Source organism: Podarcis pityusensis, assembly GCF_964106645.2.
Source record: "Podarcis pityusensis genome assembly, chromosome: 10".
Classification (NCBI taxonomy): Eukaryota; Metazoa; Chordata; class Lepidosauria; order Squamata; family Lacertidae; genus Podarcis; species Podarcis pityusensis.
In genome coordinates this window covers 73,282,711-73,305,908 of record NC_138035.1, presented here as the reverse complement: position 1 = coordinate 73,305,908, position 23,198 = coordinate 73,282,711, and the positions used below count along the sequence as shown (strand labels likewise).

The 23,198-nt window shown below is 46.5% G+C and overlaps 1 protein-coding gene across 3 annotated transcripts in view; it reads right to left on the bottom strand.

Moving 5' to 3' along the window:
- Positions 1-20,194, bottom strand: part of DMTF1 (cyclin D binding myb like transcription factor 1) — a 34,775-nt gene extending 14,581 nt beyond the window's left edge. The window contains exons 1-7 of one of the 3 annotated variants that reach the window (XM_081023598.1): positions 20,072-20,194; positions 12,038-12,154; positions 9,625-9,747; positions 9,010-9,104; positions 8,366-8,480; positions 7,581-7,657; positions 452-609 (exon numbers count right to left, since the gene is read on the bottom strand). In XM_081023598.1, coding sequence (XP_080879724.1) covers positions 452-609; positions 7,581-7,657; positions 8,366-8,480; positions 9,010-9,104; positions 9,625-9,747; positions 12,038-12,146 — 677 coding nt within the window. In that variant the 5' untranslated portion in view covers positions 12,147-12,154; positions 20,072-20,194. Of the gene's footprint in view, positions 1-451; positions 610-7,580; positions 7,658-8,365; positions 8,481-9,009; positions 9,105-9,624; positions 9,748-12,014; positions 12,155-20,071 lie in introns of all 3 variants that reach the window. The other 2 variants (XM_081023599.1, XM_081023600.1) reach the window with 2 other exon arrangements.
- Positions 20,195-23,198: the final 3,004 nt, after the last annotated feature.

The window sequence follows — 23,198 nt, the reverse complement described above, 5'->3', positions numbered from 1 at the left end:
TCTTGCCAATGTATTATTCAAAACTATAGTCACATAGACTTGTAGAGTTGGAAGGGACCCCAATGGTCATCTAGTCCAACCCCCTGCAATGCAGCAATCTCAACACATGCTCCCCCACCCAATTTGAAACCATGACGGACCCAGCTCAGCTTTGCAAATATACTAGCAGTTTTATTGCTGCAGAAATGGCAATGCTGTATGACTCATTCCCATGGCTCTGCCACAAGTAGAGTTCAAGTATCATATGAGACTGTCAACTTACTAATGGTGAACATTAAGCAAGTGCTTAATTTGGAGAAATGTACTCCTCCAAGGCCTCATGGCTCAACATTGTTTTCCCCCACCTTGATTCTTCTGGCCCTACATAACATGGTGCTAGGACTTAAAAGGGCCCCCAGGCCATTCTTAACCCTTCTCATACCGTTTGGTCAAATGTTAGGAGGTTTCATACTTGCCAACGTGGTTTCGATCATCATACATGCGAAGTACTCGTCTATAAACAGCAAAGAGAGGTCGGTTCAGACCCCATGCAATGGTCCTGTAGAAATCTTTCCTTTCATCCTTTGACATCTCAAAGATGATTTCAGTGGCATCTTTTATTCCACGTGCCTAGTCACATCAAGATTTGGACAACAAATTTAAGTTTCCCAACATCTTACAATAGATCAAGCATGATACTTTATTAACAAGCTCTGCAAAACTATGTACTGAATGTTGAAAATGTGACCAAATGACTTTTTATCATTAGCTATTCAAAAAAATTAAATATGACTATAAATGCCCAGTTTCTATTCAAAATTTGGAAAACAAGTTACAATGCATTTAAATTGAAATCAAATTTGGGAAGACATGAACTTTAAAAAAAAAGTGATGCAGGAGATCCCAAGTGACTGGACTTGTTCTCTTTACAGTTTATAAACAAACGGACAGGTACCTGTGCTTCATGTTGGTTTTTGTTAACTTGCATATATATGGTCGTTTAAGGTTCTAAATGCCCATTTACAAAGATGCTCATATAACTAATATTATTTTTTCAGTACCTGAGATCAGCAAAGTTAAATATATCAGACCAGTTTGCAAATCATGATAAACCACAGTTAATGGCTTAACATGAACAAGGAGAACACTTGTTTACAGTTATTAACCATGGCTTGCTTTAAGGTGCAAACTGGTGAAAGCCTAAAAAAGAAGTCTGTCTAAACTGGGCGTTAAACAAACTAAGAAAACAGCAAGTAAGGGAAGTTGTTTGCAATGACTATCCCTGGATGCAAGGCTTGGAATATTACAATATCCTATCTTAGGATCCACTGGTTTATTAAAACCAACAACCCCTTGAACAAACAGAGGACTCTACAGTCACCCATTTATTTATTTAAGATACTTATATACTGCTTGTCAAATGAACCTCACAAAAGTGGTTTACATAAAAACTTTAAAACAAGCCTAAGTTAAAAATGGTAAAAAAGCAAAGAGCAACAAGGTACCAAAATGTTTTTTGAAAGCTACACCTTCCCATTCCTCAAGGCATGATGGTTCTTGGGTAGACAAAACATCTTATCATGGTGAGATTGCAAATACTGATAAAGTGACACAAAGAAAATTGGCTGCATTCTATAAATTGTGGCAGATTAGAATAGAACAAGACTGCTGTTTGGATCTCTGTGACAACACTGCAGAAAGTAATAAGAAAATGAAACAACGGAGGAATTAAAAAAGTTGCTTGGAAGAGAACTAAGGCTGCTTAGAGAGTAGAGGCTGCTTGTAATTCTCCCTCCACATGTTCCTTCTTCTCCTATGGCTGACGATGACCAGCAATTTATTACAATGTTATGGTAAAGCTTTAAAAAACCTTTTTGAAAAACTTAAATTCTGAGGCATAGTAGGTGTCAGGGAACTGCCATCGGAAGGAAGGGAAGTGAAAGGGCTCACACAGGTTGGGAGAGACTCAGCAGCTGAAGAGGGAACCAGTAGGGGGAGAGGAGCTGGGCTGAGGGAAAGGGAGCTGGAGGGATGGCTCAGAGACACTTCCAGCGAAAACAGTGGGGAGGTTTCAGGACCTCCTGTAGGGACACCCACTCCTCGCCGGAAACTGTCACGCAGAGAGTCCAGAAGACGTGTTTCCGTTAAGGAGCTTTTATGTTGGAAGCGATTCCGAAAGCAACCACTGTCGGAATCTGCCAGCGACTGACGGAGCCATGTTTAAGGGGGTCCGTTACAGACAGAGGTTTGCAAACTTGACCAAACTCTGAGGGACTAGGATTTTACACACAAGCAGCTCATCGTCCCAACACAGCATTCCGACAGTCTTCGTGAGCAGCTTGTGCAGGAGAAGGCATCATGAGCAACCCAGCCGGAACCGGAGAAGCAGGAGCTGGAGCGGGTCCAAGCCTGGAAGAAAGGTACCGGGTGTTGGAGGTCCAGCTAGCGCTGCAGACGGCGAGGCTTGAGGAGAGGAGGGCTCAGGATGCAGACAAAAAGGGGAAAGACACCCAGCTCGTCAGAAAGGTACCAGGATTGGTGCAGAAGTTTGGGGGGGAGCCCAAAGACTATCATGGCTTTCGGACAGAGATGCAATATGCCCTCAATCTGCAGTTTGATGAATTCCCTGACGAGGAATCACGAGTGGCTTTCGTGATTGGGCATCTTGAAAAGGGGGCGAGAGACTGGGTTAGACCCCTGATGGCAGCGAATAGTGACGTCCTAAAGGACACGATGAAGTTCTTTCGCGCCATGGATCTGATGTTTTCCAGCGATATTGAACAGGGAGTGGTCCGCAGACAGTTAATGGCTTGCAAACAGGGGAGCCGATCTGTCCGTGAGTACTGGACTGAGTTCACCATGTTGATCCATAAATTGGGGTGGGATCTATCGGCGGAACCCATTCAAATGCTCTTTGAAGAAGGGCTTTCTTCGGCTGTGAAAGACGAACTTTCCCGGGCGCCCAGGGCGGAGTCTATGGACCAGCTGACCAAATCAGCGCTGACCATAGGAGCGCGCCAGGAGGCGAGAGCATTGGAGAGGCGGGAAGGGAAGGGGGAACGTTGGAAGGAGTTCCGCATTCCAGACATTCCAGAGCCAACTTTCCCGCCGGCAGAGCCGATGGAAATCGGAACAGCGCGCGCGCGCGCAGTTTCAAAGCCCAGTGAGGGGGGAAAGAAGGAGGGAAAAGGCGCCCGGAAATGCTATCTCTGCCAACAGCCAGGTCACTTTGCCAGAGTCTGCCCCCAGAGGAAGGAATGGCAAGGGATGGTAGGAGCTGTGGAGGGAAGAGAGGAAGAAATACCGAAGCAAGTAAAAGCCAACGCCTGGCTGCCACCGTCGGGGCACAGCAGCCAGGCCAAAGAGCAGTGAAAGTGCCCACGCCAGAACCTCCTAAACCCGCCCTAGTGATAGAAGTGGCGCTAGAGCTGCCAAACGGACACCCTCTAAAGATAAAGGCGCTGTTGGACTCAGGCAGCTCCTGCAATTTCATGAGCAAAGAGTTTGCAGCTGAACACCAGATACAGACGATCCCTTTAAGCAACCCCCTGCAGGTGACCACGATCGATGGCAGGGAGCTGTTGGGAGGAGAAGTCAGCTTGCAGACCGTCCCAATGATAATGAAGGTGGCAAGGCACACCGAACTGATAGCGTTTAATGTGGCCACCTTGGGAGGAGCTCCCATTATATTGGGGATGAGCTGGCTAGCGTTACATGATCCGCTGGTGGGCTGGCATCAGAGAGTGGTTTCTTTTGGTTCAGCACATTGCTTAGAACACTGCAAAGAGGGAAAGGGTTTGGCAGGGGCCCAAGCCACCCTAGCAGGGACTGAAGTAACGGAGAACGTGAAGGTACCACGACAATACGCAGATCTCCGCGACGTCTTCAGCGAAAGGGAAGCTGACCAATTACCCCCGCATAGACCCTTTGACTGTCAAATCAATTTACTCCCTGGGGCACAGCTCCCTGTAGGCAAGCTGTACGCCATGTCAGACAGAGAGATGCAGGAGCTAAGAGAGTTCATTGACAAGAACCTGAAGAGAGGGTTCATCAGAGAGTCCAGGGCGGTGGGGGGCAGCCCAGTGTTTTTTGTGGATAAAAAAAACACGAACAAGCCGAGGCTTGTGTGTGACTTCAGGGCCTTAAATGCAGTGTCAGAACCAGTGGCTTTCCCTATGCCCAGGATTGACGACATTTTGACAAGGGTCAGGAAGGGAAAGATTTTTACTAAACTGGACCTAAGGGGGGCGTACAACCTGATACGAATAAGGAAGGGGGATGAATGGAAAACCACCATGTTCACCCCTTTGGGGGCATTTGAATATTTAGTTATGCCCTTCGGCCTACAAGGAGGCTCCGCGTGCTTTCAATCGTTTATGAACCACGTCCTGGGGCCTTTGCTTTACAAGAATTGTGTGGCCTTCTTAGACGACGTGTTGGTGTATTCTGAGAATGAGGAGCAGCATGTGAGAGACGTCAGAGAAGTGTTGAGCAGGCTGCAAGCCAACCAGCTGTGGGTGAAACTGGAGAAGTGTCAGTTTCATACCAAGGAGGTGGAATTCCTGGGGTATCGCCTGTCAGACAAGGGATTGGCCATGGATCCCGGCAAGGTCCAGGCGGTGCTGGAATGGAAAACACCCAAAACAAGGAAGGATGTGCAGAGGTTCCTAGGATTTGGGAACTTCTATCGTAAGTTCATCCGAAACTTTGCCCACCTGACGGCGCCCATTACGGACTGTCTCAGCAGTAAGAAGAAGTTCGTTTGGACTGAGGAGGCGGAGCGAGCATTTGAGGAACTAAAAAGGGCCTTCGCCTCGGAACAACAACTCCTGCATGTGGATTTACAAAAACCGATGAGAGTGGAAACTGACGCATCAGACAGAGCTATTGGGGCGGTGCTTCTGCAGCCAGGGAAGGAGGAGTCAGAGTGGAGACCGTGTGCCTTTTTTTCGCGAAAGCTGAACAAATCCGAGAGGAACTACACGGTGTATGACCGAGAACTACTAGCCATTCATGAGGCGTTCCGGAGATGGAGGCACCTGCTAATTGGCGCACAACATAAGGTGCAAGTGTGCACTGACCACAAGAACCTAGAGTATTGGAGGACGGCACGAGTGCTCAACCAACGGCAAGTGAGATGGGCCCAGGAGTTCTCCAAATTTAACTTTGAGATTTGTTACGTGCCAGGCCCAGAGAACATTAGGGCGGACGCTCTCTCACGCAAACCTGAATATTTGGAGGGGGAGGGAGCACCCGAAGAGAGACATGTCATTCCAGAGGACCGCTGGGTGTGTGGGGCGGCATTGGTGGGACAAAGAGAACTGGTAGAGGAAACAGAGAATGATGAATACGCCCAGAATAAGCTCAGAGGTCTTAGGGGTGAGGGAGAGGAACCAGGGGGTTTCGAGGAAAGAAATGGAGCTTTGTATTACAAAGGGGCACTGTATATCCCTGAAGGAGACTTAAGGGGGAGGGTACTCAAGCAGTTGCACGACAGCCCCACGGCGGGGCATTTTGGACAACACAAAACCATGTGGTTGGTCACCAGGGAATTTTGGTGGCCTAAGGTGAGGGAAGATGTACGGGAGTATGTAAGAGGGTGTGAGCAATGCCAGCGAGCCAAAGGGGAGAGGCGGGCACCGGCGGGGCTATTAGAACCCTTACCAACCCCAGAACGACCTTGGGAGGCAGTGTCGATAGATTTTATGACTGATCTGCCGAAGTCCAAGGGGAAAACAGCCATCATGGTGGTGGTAGACCTACTAACAAAGATGTGCCACTTTGTAGCCTGCTCGCATGCAGTCACGGCGGAAGAGACAGCGAAGTTATTTGTAGAACACATTTTTAGGTTGCACGGGGTGCCATTGAGGGTGGTCTCAGACCGAGGAAAACAATTTACTTCCAGGTTCTGGAGGAAGCTCATGAGCTTACTGCAGGTGGAGGTCAACTTTTCGACTGCCCGGCACCCTGAAACCAACGGGCAGGCGGAAAGAGCAAACGGGGTCCTCCAGCAATACCTGAGGTGTTATGTCAATGACAGAGAGAATGACTGGGTAGAAAAGTTGGCGCTGGCGGAATTTGCCTACAACAATGCCGAGAATGTGTCCACAGGGATGAGCCCCTTCTTGGCTAATTATGGGTGTCATCCCAGGGCTTTCCCAGGGGGAGAAGGGGAGAGATGGGGTGTCCCGGCAGCCGAGCATTTTGTAGAAGAAATGGAAGCAATCCATCGTCAGCTCCAACTCAACTTAGAAAGGGCGAAGGAAGAATACAAGAGGCAGGCAGACAAGAACCGAAGGGAAGGTGAAACCATAAGGGTGGGAGATAGGGTGTGGCTGTCAACCCAAGGGTTGCCGTTCAAAGGAGGTTGTAAGAAATTAAGACCCAGGAGATTGGGTCCCTTTGAGGTCATTCAACAGGTCAACCCAGTGGCTTTCAGGCTCCGGTTACCCAACCACATGAAACTGCACCCAGTATTTCACAGGTCGTTACTGTCACCGTATGAGGGGGGACGAGAAGGGATGGCCACTCGGGGACCGGTCATAGAAGAAAGGGAATGCAGCAGCCATGTGGCAGAAATCCTCGACGCCAGATGGAAGGGGGATCAGGTGGAGTATTTGGTAGCGTGGGAAGGAGAACCGGAGTCAGAAAACACTTGGGTAATGGCAGAAGATATCAATGACGAGGTATTGATAGAAACGTTCCATCAAAGGTTCCCAAGGAAACCTCAGCCTGTGGAGAGGTTCCGGAGGGAATACTTTGGGACCACCGATGAGGAGGAGGAGTTGGAAGGATTCTCGGAATCGGAAGGGGAAGGGGAGATGGACTCTGAGGAGGAGGAGTACTTCGAGACCAGGAACCGCAACAGGTGGAGAGAAGTGTTCGGGACATCGGAAGATGAAGGAAGTTCATTCCGGGGTTTTGCCTCCTCACCGCCCGTAGAGGAGGGGGCGAGAGGGGATGAAGGGGGCCCTGGAGGGGAGGTGGATGTCAGGGAACTGCCATCGGAAGGAAGGGAAGTGAAAGGGCTCACACAGGTTGGGAGAGACTCAGCAGCTGAAGAGGGAACCAGTAGGGGGAGAGGAGCTGGGCTGAGGGAAAGGGAGCTGGAGGGATGGCTCAGAGACACTTCCAGCGAAAACAGTGGGGAGGTTTCAGGACCTCCTGTAGGGACACCCACTCCTCGCCGGAAACTGTCACGCAGAGAGTCCAGAAGACGTGTTTCCGTTAAGGAGCTTTTATGTTGGAAGCGATTCCGAAAGCAACCACTGTCGGAATCTGCCAGCGACTGACGGAGCCATGTTTAAGGGGGTCCGTTACAGACAGAGGTTTGCAAACTTGACCAAACTCTGAGGGACTAGGATTTTACACACAAGCAGCTCATCGTCCCATCACAGTAGGCCTACTAAAAATATTGTCTATCAAAATAATTGTACATTTCTCCCTAACGTGTACTTTCAAAGGACTGAAATTATTCAAAGGCTGTTTGAGGATGCTGTTAAAATATTAACATTAATAGCTTGTATCAAGATCCTGCACAAGTGAAAGGCACTTTCCCCGTTCGGCTACTGAAACCAGTAGGTTAATTGAATGCAACAAACCTTTAAATAGCGTTCTATGTTGCTCATCAGAATGTCTATTTCTTCTTTCGACCACATTCCCTGCTTCCATTTATGACCTTAGAAAATGGAGAAGACACCATCACGCAAATTGCACATCACTGGAAGTACTCAGCATTAGGAAGAACAGCTAGGTAAGCCAGTGAAGAAATCAGGAAGCAAATTTCCATTACTAGCCAAAGGAAAAAAATGCTAAACAGGGCAATAAATTAAACAGCATAACCTTCCCCATCATTCTCCAAGCAGGTGCCATGTGGAACAGCATTACATCTGTAGTCCTGATTCCAACAAACACTTATCAACAGGCTTATCACATACACACAAAAAATCTTCAGAAAAATAAATCCTATATGTAGAGAAAATGGAAGCTTCTAACATCAATGGATTGTGCCTAATACTTGTAAATAAGAAGCCTCCAATGTTGCCAAACAGCAGCAAAGGAGTAAAAAGGCTGAAACCAATGCAACAGAAGGTATAAAATTCCATTTGCTTACGCGAGTCAAATATAAATCAAATTTAGTATGTTTTCCCTGAATGATTATAACGAAGCATATGGCCATTGTGTATCAAAGCAATCCTACAAAAATTCTTGTGTTTTTGCCATATATGATAAATGTTTGTGATGCCCAAGAGTACTTGAAATAAATAAAAAAAATGTCCAGTAGCACCTTAGAGACCAACTAAGTTTGTTCTGGGTATGCACACGTCAATTGATGTCACATCAAAACGTAACAGACATAGAGATAAGCAGGAGAATGTGAATTTACCTTTGTTTGTTAATGAATCCTTATCCTCTTTGGTTGTAAACCAGGCCTGACTAACTGCCGACACTTCTTCATTGCCTAGAGAAGAGATTTCATCCAGTTGTTCATTCTGGAGAATCTGGGAAAGGTAAAATAAAAAAGGAGATCTCCAAATTGACATTTGCTCTCATGAAGTCCTTAAGAATCATGAATTAAGGATGATGCAGCCACCTCACAAGCACTTACATTCTGAATTATTTCACACTGAAATCACCACGGATTATGTTGAATCAAACATGCCACCTTAAGCATTACATTTATTCTGCCTTGTATGGGGAACCCTTGGCCCTCCTGATATTGTCGGCCAACCACTCTCATCATGCCCAAGATTTAGGCCACGCTGGTTAGAGAGGAAGAAGATGGAACATGAAGTCTTAGGGTGGGATTCACTTGACGTGTTTCACCCACGGGAGCCCTGTGCAGGGACTTCTGCTGGCCCAGCATGGCTTTCCCCGCTCGCCCCCTAAAATCGAAGAGCCCCCAGAGCAGTGCATGGGGGAAGGAGAGGGGCAACTGTTCCATGCGGCATTTTATATTTTATCTTATTGCACACCACTTTAGTAGCAGCTGGCTGCTTATAAACCTGCAACTAAATAAAGAAGCAATACCTGGATCTGAGTCACAGTCCCTTCATTGACCTCATTGTCAGCTACCTCAGTGGTAGCTGTCATAGTCACCTCAAAGCTCTGGTCACTTTCTGAAACTTAAGAATATGCAAAATGTAAAATTAGCACAGCACCTGCATCTCTGTTGCAACCTATGGCATACATTAAGGCTGTAATCCTGCGAGTAAGTCTCACACTGAATATTGTGCGATGTATTTCCGAGTAAGCATGCTTCCGCTTTAAAAATAGTCTTATGTAGCAAGATCCTAATATCCCACCAAGACCAGAGGGTCTCATTTTTCCCTCTCCTACATGCACGGTGAGGTCCGTCCTCCCTAAATGATCTCCCACTGGGGTCATGCCTCCTTGCCAGCTGCTCCTCAAACTACAAGACACTCATTTAATATCCTTGTGCAGCTCACAGACAGAAGTCCAACCACAGACCATTTGTCATCACGCATGGGCATCACCCTCTTGCCTTCTTGCCACTTCAATGCCCTATCTGAAACTAAACCACCCCTCACCTGCAGAAGCAAGGCCCATATTCCTACAAGTCCTTTTCTGAACTGGACTCCGGATTGCATTCCTTCAGCCTTCCATTAGCAGTGACCGACTTACTTGGAACGGCAACAACAGAAATGCATGGAGTCGTGTCATCAAGACTCTGGTCATCTTCAGATGATAAGCAAAGCCTTTTATGTGGAGGTTCGACACTGTCTTCGGAGTCTACTTCATCTGCCTCTGAACATACACACAGAAAAAATGCTGTGAATGAAACTTAAAAGGAAAGCTTGCTGAGCACTTTCCCACTGCTTAAATGCTTTTTGCAAGTATGATACCTTCTATATCAGCATTTCCCAACCTGTGGCTTGAAAAATATTCATAGTTTGTTATATATAATCGCTTGAGTAACTATGCTTTTAGAATAAATGTTTAAAGCTTCTGAAGCAGGTATCCTGCTGTTAGATGGTATTCTTACATACCTATGAACACAACTGTAAATAACTTTGTAAGTACTATAAACATTTCAATAAATTCCACATTAATAGAGGCATCAAGTATATGTCTGCTTGGATGTCTCAAACAATGCTTCTAAAACAGGCACAAACCTGCAATTAAAATGCATAAAAGCAATGGCTGCTAAACACGGAAGACCCAAAATTCGTGTGACAATAAATGAATGGATCACCACAGCAAATGAATTTGAGCTAGTGGGTCACCATACCCAAAAAAGATGAGAACCACTGTTCTATATAGCAAGGTGGCTGAGACTCCTGTGGACAATACTTTAATCAACACTGTACACATCGTTAAAATAATCATTTACAAATTTTAAACTCTGAATGAAAAGGGTATACCACTTAGCTGTTCTAAAGAAATAAGGAACAGTTTCTCTTCACTCCCCAATGTACTGGTTTGTGGAACTCCAATGGATGTTACACATCACACTAAGCAAATTAGGTAAGTGAAACAATGAGCTGATATTTAAAAGAAACCCAAATGGAAGCTGTGTTGAAAAGGCCATGCTATATAGTGGTACCTCGGTTTTCGAACAGCTTAGTTCCTGAACAACTTGGAACTCGAATGCTGCAAAAGTCAGTGTTCCGGTTTGTGAACTTTGCTTCGGAAGCTGAATGTGCTCCTGAGCTTCTGTTTTCACTGTTGCGCTGCTAATTTGCCCCCCCCCCCCAATTGTAATCAAAGCCTTCCATTTCCTGTTGCAGTGTTCTGAGGTGATATTTGGAGCTTATATTTGGTGCTTTTGTTTTTGCTATTTTTTGTGTGGCTTTTGTGTTTTTGTGACTGTGGCTTGTTCTTTGTTTTATGATTGATTGATTGATTGATTGATTGTGTGACTGTGGAAATGGATAAAAGCAATGACTATCATCAGTGCAGGCAAGAAATTTATTTTTTAAAATTTTTATCATCTACAATACTGACTTATTTCTTCTATAGGACAGTACATTGATTATTGCTTTCATTTTATGCATCAATGGTCTCATTAGATAGTAAAATTCATGTTAAATTGCTGTTATAGTTGTTTTTACAAGTCTGGAATGGATTCATCCGTTTTGCATTACTTTCTATGGGAAAGCAAGCCTTGGTTTTGGAACACTTTGGTTTTGGAATAGACTTCTGGAACGGATTAAGTTTGAGAACCAAGGTACCAATGTATAGTGAAGAGTTTATCAGATTTGTGCAGAAATCTATATACATTTGGGTAATTTCCACAATATTGGCCTACAATACTTTGTTCATGAAACCCTTTGTATGCTAACTTCTAAGCTAAAAAATCCAAGACCGATTCTAGCATAAATCCCCCGTTTGAGGGGGTCATGTGCCAGGCATGTTGGGTCTTGCCATTGCTCTGCACCTTCTGAGAACACAACATACAAAACCCAGAAGCAAGGGCGCTTTCTTAGCAGAGGGCAAGCTGTCTCTGAACGAAGGACGGCAGTTCAGTGGAGCACACATGGTCCAAATGCGAATCCCTGACATCTACAGCTTTAAAGGACCAGGTGATGGAAAAGATCTCTGCACAGACTCTGGAGTCACTGCCAGCCAGAGAAGCCAAAACTTGGATAGACGAAGAAACAGTCTGACCTGGTATAAGGCAGCTTCCTAAAGGGAACCATGGCTGATCTTTGCATCTAGAAGCTGCTGAAAAGCTTCCAGGGAACCCTAAAGATCCTCAGCAGTTTGAAAACCACTGTTCTAGAGCAAAAATCCCACAGGAAAATCTGCTCTACATTAATGTGGTGGAGTCTCCTTCTTTGGAGGTCTTTAAGCAGAGGCTTGACAACCATATGTCAGGAGTGCTCTGATGGTGTTTCCTGCTTGGCAGGGGGTTGGACTCGATGGCCCTTGTGGTCTCTTCCAACTCTATGATTCTATGATTCTATGATAACTGCAGCACACAAATATCCAAAGGAAATAATATTAAACAGATCCCATCCTACTTTGTTTGTTGGTTAATTATAATTTGAAATAATATGGAGAAAGCATACAGTCAAATAACAGTTGTCTATACCATCCTGAGGGCAGTGAAGAATAAGGTTTCCTTCAGTGTCTTGGGTCAAAGTCACAGAATTCACGGTTTCTACTGTCACTGTGTCAGATTCTTCTTTAACTGTGCTCATACTCAAATCTGAACGAGAACAGATCACAGATTAGTAAAGTTTAAATGACCACATCTGTTTTGAGTCTGTAAGCTGTCTATTATCCCAGAATCAACATGATCTCATGTGCTGCTTAAATTCTGGGTCCAGAAAACATGCCTGCCAGGTAGAACCACCACATTATAGCCAAGGCACAGCCCTGGCTAAGAGAGCCACAACCACTACCATTGTGGTGGGGGACAACGAACTCAAAGCACGCATCCAGTAGCCTATCACAGCATTGGGCACATGGAACTTGTAGCTGGAAACACTCGTCATGTCTGGGTATGGCACAGAGATACGCCATGCTTACTCTCAATGCAGACCTAACTATGTCTGTGTAGAAGTATTCCCAGGTAAGTGGGGTTAGGATTGCAGCCCAAACCTCTAAAGGTCTTAACCACACAAAAGAGGAAGTAAAGGAAATGAGGCACAACAGAGAAAGAAACTCAGGACAAAGTACAAAGAGGCACATTTCTGGCCAAAAAAAGGAGGCCCCCCCCCCACTACACAGTCTGGTTAGGTGAAGCCTCTTCTTATTTGCCATAGGCAACCAGGTGAGCAGCAGTGCTTAAACCTTGGAATGCTGAGTAGCACTTTCATGAACCATAAAAAATATATCGTACAGAATAGAAAGCAGGGTAGCTGTGTTCTCCAAACTCCTTTAGGAGCCCCACCCCAAGTCACACTTAGTTTTCTCCCAGGAACCAAGAGCTGCTGAATAGAGGGTACTTCAATATTGCAAATACATCTGACCACAAGTCTCATTTGGAAGGTGATTGAACACTAGTTAGTGCAACAGGACTGCTTGAGGCTCCCCAATTATATAATTGCAGAACACGAGAGATATGTTGCTGTCCCGGCAGCACACCTCCATTTCCTCGTATCCAGAAATGCAAGAAGGGCCTTTACTCTTGCCAGAAGTTTGGCTCTGCCCTCGCCGGTTCTGGAAGGATCTTGTGGAAAAGTCCCGTGTGCTCAGAGACTGTGCCTGCCCATCAACCCCTATCTAGTCAGGCTTGCTGACCTTTGGGACAAGCCTAAACTAAATTTTCTCCTCTTAGGTAAGATCAAAAAATGACCCAGATGGTCACCAGATTCTGCGCGCAGATTTGTAGGCGCAGAACACCCCCTGGAACAAGTAGATCGCTAGGAAAACTGCCGTAGCTGGCCTCCTGGGCGTCCCAGAGGCAATCTGCATGTTAGTTTAACCTTAGGACTTTTTGTGTTCATGCAACTATTTTAATTTTAATCTATAAGCTGTTATTGTATATTGTTTTAAATGTCTATTTCATTCTTGTGAAAGCAGTCTCAGTTGTGCTTCTTGAACTGGTCTTTGACTGTAATAATAAATTATTACTATTACACTAGTTAGCACGTAATTATGCTTGCCTTGTCTCAATGTGGGCGGTGAAGGAGCATTTTGAAGTCTGCATTTATAGGCTCTAGTTGCCAGTCAGTGGAGCAATTTGGGAAGGTTTGGAGATTGTGGACTCCCATGGTGAAGTGGGGACCTCTGCAGCATGTGAGGACCAGCAGTGCTCAATTGGCTGCACATTTTGAGGGCAGCTTCTAACAAATTAAAACATCAACAACTTCCCTATGCAGGGCTGCCTTCAGGTGTCTTTTACAAGTCTGATAGTCATTTCCTCTGACATCTAAAAGTTTGGGTCCACTTTCAATGAAATCCGTAAATAGTACAGTGAGCCGGGTGTGTGTGTGTGTGTGTGTGTTAGTATTTGATCTCCCGCTAAATTTGCTCGTTTGCCCCCTGATGAAGAAATGACCAGTCCATAATTGTAATGGTAGGCTTATTGTAGCTGTGAGAGACAGAATAACAACTGGAAAACCCCCAGAAACCCAGAAGACAAAAGTCAGAGATTGATGTGCATTATAATGAATGAAATAAGTATTTGATCCCTTTGCAAAAGATGACTTAGTACTTGGTGGCAAAACCCTTGTTAGCAATTACAGAGGTCAGACGTTTCTTGTAGGTGGCCACCAGGTTTGCACACATCTCAGGTGGTATTTCATCCCACTCCTCTTTGCAGATCCTCTCCAAGTCAGTAAGATTTCGAGGCTGATGTGCAGCTACTCAAACCTTCAGCTCCCTCCACAGATTTTCGATGGGATTAAGGTCTGGAGACTGGCTAAGCCACTCCAGGACCTTAATGGGCTTCTTCTTGAGCCACTCCTTTGTTGCCTTGGCCATGTGCTTTGGGTCATTGTCATGCTGGAATACCCATCCACGACCCATTTTCAATGCCCTGGCTGAGGGAAGGAGGTGCTCACCCAAGATTTGTCGATACATGGTCCTGTCCATCGTCCCCTCAATGTGGTGAAGGTGTCCTGTCCCCTTAGCAGAAAACACCCCCAAAGCATAATATGTCCCCCTCCATGTTTGACGGTGGGGATGGTGTTCTTGTGGTCGTAGGCAGTATTCCTCCTCTTCCAAACACGGCGAGTTGAGCTGATGCCAAAGAGCTCAATTTTGGTCTCATCTGACCGCAACACTTTCACCCAGTTCTCCTCTGGGTCACTCAGATGTGCATTGGCAAACTGCAGATGGGCCTGTACATGTGCTGTCTTGAGAAAGGGGACCTTGCGGGCTCTGCAAGATCTCCGTCCTTCAGGATGTAGTGTGTTACCAACTGTTTTGATGGTGACTATGGTCCCAGCTGCCCTGAGATTATTGGCAATTTCCCCCCGTATAGTTCTGGGCTGCTTCATCACTATTTTCCTGATCATTGCAACTCCACAAGATGAGATCTTGCATGGAGCCCCAGACCGAGGGAAGTTGACAGTTGTTTTGTGTTTCTTCCATTTGTGAATTATTGCACCAACTGTTGTCACCTTCTCACCAAGCTGCTTGGCAATAGTCTTGTAGCCCAGTCCAGGCTTGTGCAGGTCTACAATCTTGTCCCTGACATCCTTGGACAGCTCCTTGGTCTTGGTCTTGGTGGCTACTATCTGCTGGATTGATTGCTTGTCGACAGGTGTCTTTTGTACAGGTACTGTAACAAGCTGGGATTACAGATAAGACCTCTCCCTTACAGCAGGTGCTTCTAATCTCAGCTCGTTACATACAGTGAAGATACCAGGTAGCCTGACATCTGGCTGGTTGATAGGGGATCAAATACTTATTTCACTCATTATAATGCACATCAATCTCTGACTTTTGTCTTCTGGGTTTCTGGGGGTCTTCCTGTTGTTATTCTGTCTCTCACAGCTACAATAAACCTACCATTAAAATTATGGACTGGTCATTTCTTCATCAGAGGGCAAACAGGCAAATTTAGCAGGGGATCAAATACTCACCCCCCCCCCCCGCCACTCACTGTACTATTTACAGTTCTTTTTGAGTAACTATTCTGTCACAGGTTATATAATGAGTGTCATTCATGTTTCACAAAATGCCACCCAGGGCTGACCCAGCAGCTGTCTACAGAGCCAGGATTCCACCATGCTGGAAGCAGATGAATTCAAGATCTTAAGGGTTTCTCCCTGCATGAACAGTGGCTCTGATCTGGAATTCTCTGCAATATCGCAGGTTCTGGAGCTCACTAAACTTGCACAGGGATCTCTTCCGTCTGTAGCAGGAATATTTTTACTCGTGCCTACTGTAATCATAGTTTTATTTATTTACTGTCAGGGCTTTTGCCAAAGCATGCAAAAGTATCCAGAATTTTAAGACAGCATAAACTAAAACTCTGTGAGAACTTTCAGCTATTTTTTTTCATTCATAGTATTTTTAGAATCACAATGCTCACTTTTACAGGAGTGCATTTTTCACTGAATTTGGCTTTTAAAAATCCCATGTGCAAAGCAATATAAAAAATGGAGGATAAAAGTTTCACAATAGAACCCTTTTATAGGGGGAATTAATTCCTTTAAAATATGGATAACGGGCACGAGAGATTACAATGAGAAAGTAGTGACAAAGGCTTTTGAATGCACAGGTGTATTTGGGCAGAGTGTATTCTTATAGGGTGGCAGAGGATGGTTGTGGGTAACACATGTATAAATATAGTGCACTAGTGGGGACAGAATACTAGTTTGAATAATGAGGTCCCCTCGACATCATGGTCCTTTATTTTTCCAAAATGAATGAAGAATTAAAACAGAGGTTCCCCCCAGCCCTTAAGAGAGCAGTTTCTTATTCAGTGGTGCCCTTCGCCATAGCTAAAGCATTTAGGATCAACAATTCATGATCCCCTGCCTTAGGTATTCAACCGCATAATGCTTCAACTATGCAGCCATCACCATCATTGATAGCCTTATTCATTAATAATTATCTATGTTTATCTGTATTAGACCTATTCAGCAATGGTCCTTTCCATATTTAACTGGCAGTGTCCTCATTGCACTTTTCATTCATTTCTTTACAGCCTATCAGAACTGCATCAATGCCTGCTTCTATTAAGGACTTGCCTCCACTTTTTTATAGTGGAAAAGTTCTATTTTGCTATAAGATATAAAAAGAAATGCAATGAGCTAATAATTAAGTCTATGGTGATCATGCAAATGGCAGAGCGGACTCTGGCCCATGAATGCTAATATCACAGTAAATGTCTTCAAAATGCAATGAGGCTCTTTGCCATTTGGGCTAACTGAAGACTTTACAAGTTCTGCAGGAAGTGGTTACGTTTTGTGTTACATTTTTTGAGGAAAAGAACCTATTTGAAGGGATTCATCCTGGAAGGGGGCATACAAAGATGCTGAGGGTTTCTCTTTCTGAAGCACTAAGTGTGACCACAAAAATACAATACAGCATGTAAGATTCTGTGTAGAAGAGAAGATTTTTTAGAAACATTATTTATTCATTCATCAGTAGGTGAATGCAGAACAAGGCTGGCCGCTTCCCTCAGCATGCTGAATGGTCAGGGATGGAGGAAGCTTCAGTCCATCAATATTTGGAGGGCACCATATTAACTACTTCTGCTCCAGGGTGCAAAGCCAGTGACATGCTGTGCATTTTGGGTTGAGGTAACAGAAACAATTGATTTCAGGGTGTTGTATGTGAAGATCTCACTATTTACTTATTTTACATTACAATGTCTGTGTCACTTTTCAACCAGAGATGGACCTCTTACAAAATATAAATACAGTACAGACAAAATAGCATACCAATAAAAACCTAAGAGCCCTGTCTGAATCAGACCAAATGCCTATCTAGGCCAGCATCCTGCTATCACAGTGGCCAACCACATGCTTAAGGGAAGCCTGCAAGAAGAACCCAAGTGTGATAGCCCTGTATGGCCCATCTCCCAAAGGAGGGAACTCCAAAGACTGGGCATCACCAGCAAAGGACCGGTGGGCATTACCAGCATACCCACCAACATAGCTCAGGAAGAGACAGGATGCCAGGCAGAATCCCTCCTCATGGCCAACAACAATGCTAATGGGTGAGCAGAATCATATAGAAGCAAGGAAGCCTGGGCCCAAATAATTTAGGGCTTTAAAGATGGTAATGAACACCTTGAGCTGGGTTCAGAAATGGATCACGAGTCAGTGCAGATTGAACACAATTGAAATAAGTGCTCTGAATAATGACCGCCCCCCAGTAACCTGGCAGCAGTGATCAGCATTAGCTGCAGTCTGAGAGCTCTTCAAAAGCAGCCTTTATACACAGTCCAGATGTGACCACAGCATGTGCAACAGTGGCTTGACCCACTGGCAAAGGCTGGTCCAGTTGCACTCCCCAACTGCCTGGTCCTTCGGAGGGAATGAAACCCCCACCCATAAGCATAAGGCAATTTGAAAACTGAACCTAGAGTAGATCATCCTCTAGGGTGCCACAGGACTTTGCTGTTATGGGCAGGGCACACAAAACTGAGATGGAAAGATACCATTAGTTTGGAAAACCAGCCTGACACTAGGGAGGGAGGAATGGAATGCTGGAGCATTAATATTTTCTGTAGGATGGGGTGCAGCTTGTGAGAAAAGTTGTTAATGGAGTGGGGGGAGGTGTTGCACTACATTCTGACAGCATTATGCAATACTTCAGGGGTGCAAAAGAAGAGGGCTGGGGGTGGGGGGATAAACTGGCGGCGCTACATTCTTTTTCTGTTCCAAGTTCTGTGGAGAACAGGAGGTGCCAGAACAATTGGAGACAGTGTGAGTTTTGAAGCCGTGCAATGTTACATAATATGGAAATGCAGTGCATATGTGTAGGGGTGCAACAGGAGAAAGGAGTAAAGAATAATTAGCAGGATAATGTTCTGGCTACTTATGGGATAACAACCTTTTCTCCAAACTCCTCCTCTTCTCCTATGGAACCCCTGACACATAAGCACACTGTATTTCTGCATTATAAAATAGATGCTGCACAGCATCTCATCCCTGTCTCCCCCATCCGCTTTATTCTCATGCTCCTCCTCCATGGCCCTGTGAACTGCCTCAAAATTCATTTCACAGGGCAATGTAAGTTAACACTGTTTGTTATTATTATTTATATGGCGGGTGTTTTGGGTTTTGTTTTATAAATGAGATGATAGAGGATATATTGATGTATTGTATGATCACCCCCCTTTCTTTGTGGTATTGTTGTAAGTTTGTGAAGGGGAGGAAAGACTCCCCAAAATTTCTGGAACCAGGAAAGTTAGAATTTAAACAAGTCCCATGATTCTTCAGATACAGCAGGGATTCAATGGCTGACATGGCAGCCATTAAGAAAATAAAGGCAGGGATATGTGCCCTTGGCAGACTGACTCTGTACCATGTAGCAGAGCAGTGGGCCCCCTCCTCCAGCTCTGTTAGTTAAGCTCACATCAAGGAAACTGCATTCCTAAAAACAGCTCTTAAGAAAAAGGTGTCAGTCTGTAGGCAGTGAGCTGGGATAGAGGGCTATGGCTGATTTCTGTAGACTGTATGTCCAATGTCCTGTAGACTCAATGTTCAAAGAGGAAGACTGTAGCCATGGGAGAAGCAAGAACTCTTTGAGAGCGTAATGCTGTAGGCCCCTGTCGTAGGCTCAGGCTGTATATATGTGTAAACCATTTATCAAATAAACACCACAGTCCCCTCACTGGCCTCAATGTCCAAATAAGAACCCTGGGTAAGCACACCTGGCCCTCCTGGAACCTCACAACCCTCAGAGATGGAGGTGGCGTCTAACATGGGGGTCAGAAGTGGGAACCTTCCTGTTACCTTTCTACAGGAGAGCTGTTAAATACACACCTGGGTCAAATGTGTGCATTTCTCGGAGGGTGTAGTCTGCGGGGCACCTGGACTCCCCCATCTAATTTAGCATGTTAAAATACAAGTCGGGTGCCATCCTGGTGCCTTTTGGGGTGGCAGGCTCCGGTGGCAGATATTGTGTAAAGAAGCCATTTATATCATAAGGACACCGTGGTCTCCGCAATCCTGGAATCTCCCGGTGCCGCGGAGATTGGGGTGGCGCGTGAGAGTGCTGCGAGTGTGGGGATGCCTGAACCCCGCTCCCCCTCGGAGTCTGTCCGACCTGGGGCGGGAGCCGTGGACAGCTAAGCCCACCTGGCTGCCCTGGCCTGACGCGGCGAGGGGCGAGGGGGAGACCCGGGACACGGAGCCTCCCGGGGGGAAGGAGACTCTCGGTGCTGCCACTGGTCGAGTGCGCAGAGCGCCCTTCGTGCCCAAAGGCCTCGGGGCCGCTCACAGCGCTGCTCAAGGGCGGAAAGAGAAGCCCGGGGGGCCTCGCAGGGGACGGAGGCGCTTCCCGTGTGCCCCCCCCCGAGACCTCCCTCCCTCCCCTCCGAGGCGCCGCTTTTCGGGCGCAGCCAAGGCCCCTCCCCCCCCCCCGCGCACCCCAACCGCCGCCTCCGCCGGAGGGCCATGGCCGCCGCCGCCGCCTCCGCTGGGCGCCCGCCCGGCCTGATCCCCGGCCGCCTCTCCCGCCCGCCCGCCCGCCCGCCTCGCGCCTCGCTTACTTCCTGTTTTGGGTCCGGGCACTTGAGAAACCAGGATGGAGGCGCCCAAGTACCAGGATGGAGGGAGAGAGAGCGAGTCCGCCCGCCCGCCCGCCCGCCTCGAGCGGACGCAGAAGGAGAAGCGGGGGGAGGGGGAGGAAGCCGCCCGCGAAGTCCCGCCCACGGCTTCCGGCGCCACAAAAGTCGCCGAGCGGGGTCGGGAGACGCGCGACGGGAAGCGCGCGAAATAGGTCCCGCGTCGCGCGCCTCCTCTCCGCCCGCCTCCGCCTCCGCCCCATTGGCGGCCTCGTCGCCTCCGCGCCCGTCGCTCTTCTCCCGTGGGGGAGGGGAAAGAGGCGCCGCTTCGCCCCTCGCAAAATGGCGCCGCTGCCGCCTCCGCTCTTCCCTCAGCGAAGCACAAGAGCAGCGGGGAATGGGCAATGGTAGAGGAGAAGCGGGGAGTGGGCCTCCCCCGGGATGGGAGGAGGAGGAGGAGGAGGAGACGCGGGGATATAAGAATATTGTACTGTGTTTTCTGCTGGGGCCGGAGGAGGGAGGGGCGGCGGAGGAAGTTATTACGGATATACTGTATAGCAAGTTCTCATATATATTAAAAATCCAGCGTTCACAAAGCGATTTTAGCGTTTCTGTGAATGAGCATGAAATCATAGAACGTGACCAGACTTGACAGAAAATATCCCAAGTTTCCCTCGACCTCAGAACAAAACTCCCAACGGAAAGGCGGCAGAGAGATCCCTTCCCCTCTCAAGGAGAATCCACCCCAACAGCCTCTCTCTCTCTCTTTTCCTTCTAAAAAGCAGTATATATAAAGTGTTGCAGCATCTTAAGGCTGCCACATTGAACACAACGGGACCACGCACAGGAATCTGCAAACATTTCACAGAATGGCAGACTTGGAAGGGACCCCCGAGGGTCATCTAGTCCAACCCTCTGCAATGCCCAGCTACAAAAGCACCTGAGATTAAGAGGCTCCTGCTCTACCTACAGAGCGATATGAGCTGGTTGCCACTGTTCTTTTAGGAATGGTGGGGATGTGCTGTTGTGGAGGCAGATGATTTGATATTGTTACACTCCTAATCCCACCTTTCCTCCCAGGAGCTTCTCCCCTTCTCCATTTGCCTCAACCCTTTTGGGATAGGTGAGGCTGAGAGATGGCAACTGGCCCAAGGTCCCCACCCCCCATGGTCTTCATCACTAGGTGTGGATTCAAATCCTGGCTTTCCAGGTTTTAGTCCAAATGGTCCAGCCTGTCTCCCTTGCTGGCTGCCCAGGAGTCTCCATGTGTGCTCTTTCGGGTGGCCATTGATGCGCAGAGCAGCTCCATCCTCTTCCACATCCAGTGCCATTGAAGACAAAGACAAAAAGATTCAGAAGCCATGATGGTGTCCTTCCACTCTGGCCACAAATATTCTCACAGCATCTCATAAAGATCAATGGTAAAACAGTTCTAAGTTTCAGGCTTGCAGTCTAATGACACAAAACAAAACAAAAGGGGAAAACAAACCTCCGAGCTACAGTGCTGTTTTGAAGAAGACTTCTGCCATGGGCATGATTGACTGTGGATCAGCCATGTTTTATTCACATACTTTTTGGAGAACATTTGCACACTGCAAAAAATACATCTTCCAATGTTTTTCTTCTTGTGATTTTTACACAATGGCCATTGTAGGTAGACATAAACTCTTGATGAATGGGGCCTCCTAGGAGGGGTGCCTTGTCATAAGGTTGGCTTCACTGGATAATGTTCCCTGAGCTAAATTGTACATGACTTAAGGCATTTCCTCCACAAGTCTAGCATTTGACATTATTAACATAGGCGTGAACTATATATGCAAAACGCTTGAGGCATGCATTTATGTTGGTATCCATTTGTCTTGGGAGACCATGGAGTGCACCTCTGGAGGTGAAGTCAAACTGCTGGAGCATCACAGCACCGGCTGTGGCTGCAGAACCCACCCCATGCACCATCCCTTCAGACCAGGCTTCCTCAACCTTGGCCCTCCAGATGTTTTTTGGCCTACAACTCCCATGATCCCTAGCTAGCAGGACCAGTGGTCAGGGATGATGGAAATTGTAGTCTCAAAACATCTGGAGGGCCAAGGTTGAGGAAGCCTGCTTTAGACTGAGAATAATTAGTTGCTAACAGTGAAAGGGAAAGTGCTCTGCTGGAGCAGATAGAGCCCAGGCGCCTCATTCAAAACACAGGAGAAGAGTCGTCAAGGAGAATAGCCTCTACGTTCCTTGTTTCATGTGCTACGCCACGTAATGGACAAGTTCACCTCACTGTCCACCAGGCGGCCTCACTGGGGTCCTGCTTCCCTTTTTCTGGCAGGGTTCGGTTTGCAGCTTGGACTGCCTGGCTCTCTTCATGGGAAGGCACTTCACATGCTCCTCTAAAGTGTGGTGACGGGCAGATTCCTCTTTCTCTAGGGCTCTTTGGCCTCTCTCCTGAAGGGCCCTGTGTGGGCTGTGCCTACCTCTATGGGGATTTAAAGGAGAAAAGCAGAGGATCATATGTTCCTATGTAGCGTTTTACCTTTTTTTTTTTTTACTGCATTCCAACTCTGACCCCCCTTCGAGGAGCGGTGTTAAAATGTGACACCAGAGGGCAGAGCAGAGCAACCAGCAGCACGGAAAGAAACAGAATTTTGGGAAATGATATGATGAGGTATTACTTACATTTGGCCAAAAAATCAAGGTTAAAAAAAACGTTTTAGTTAACAAATATGCCCTGTGACACTTTAGAATGACATATCTAATATTGTTCTAATGGGGGCAAATAGTGTTAAAGAGGTCAGTGTAGATCCAACTTGTGTTATGAGCAATTTCTAAAGCATAAAAAAGATCCAGTATGACAAAGATACCCTTGAATTCTCCAGTGACCATTGGGATTGTTCAGCAGTTGCTGGGTGAACAATTAAAAGAGATCAGATCAATGTATGATGAATCAGAGAGAGATGAAATGGAAAATTGAGATGGAGAATATCTAGAGACCTCAGACCAGGTTGATGAAGAACTGACAGGATTGGATGATGGAAAAGTAAAATGGGACAGGACAGATGCTATAATGGAAATGCCCTCTATTCAAGGGTTTGGATGAGAAGAGGATGGCATCATGAATGGAGAG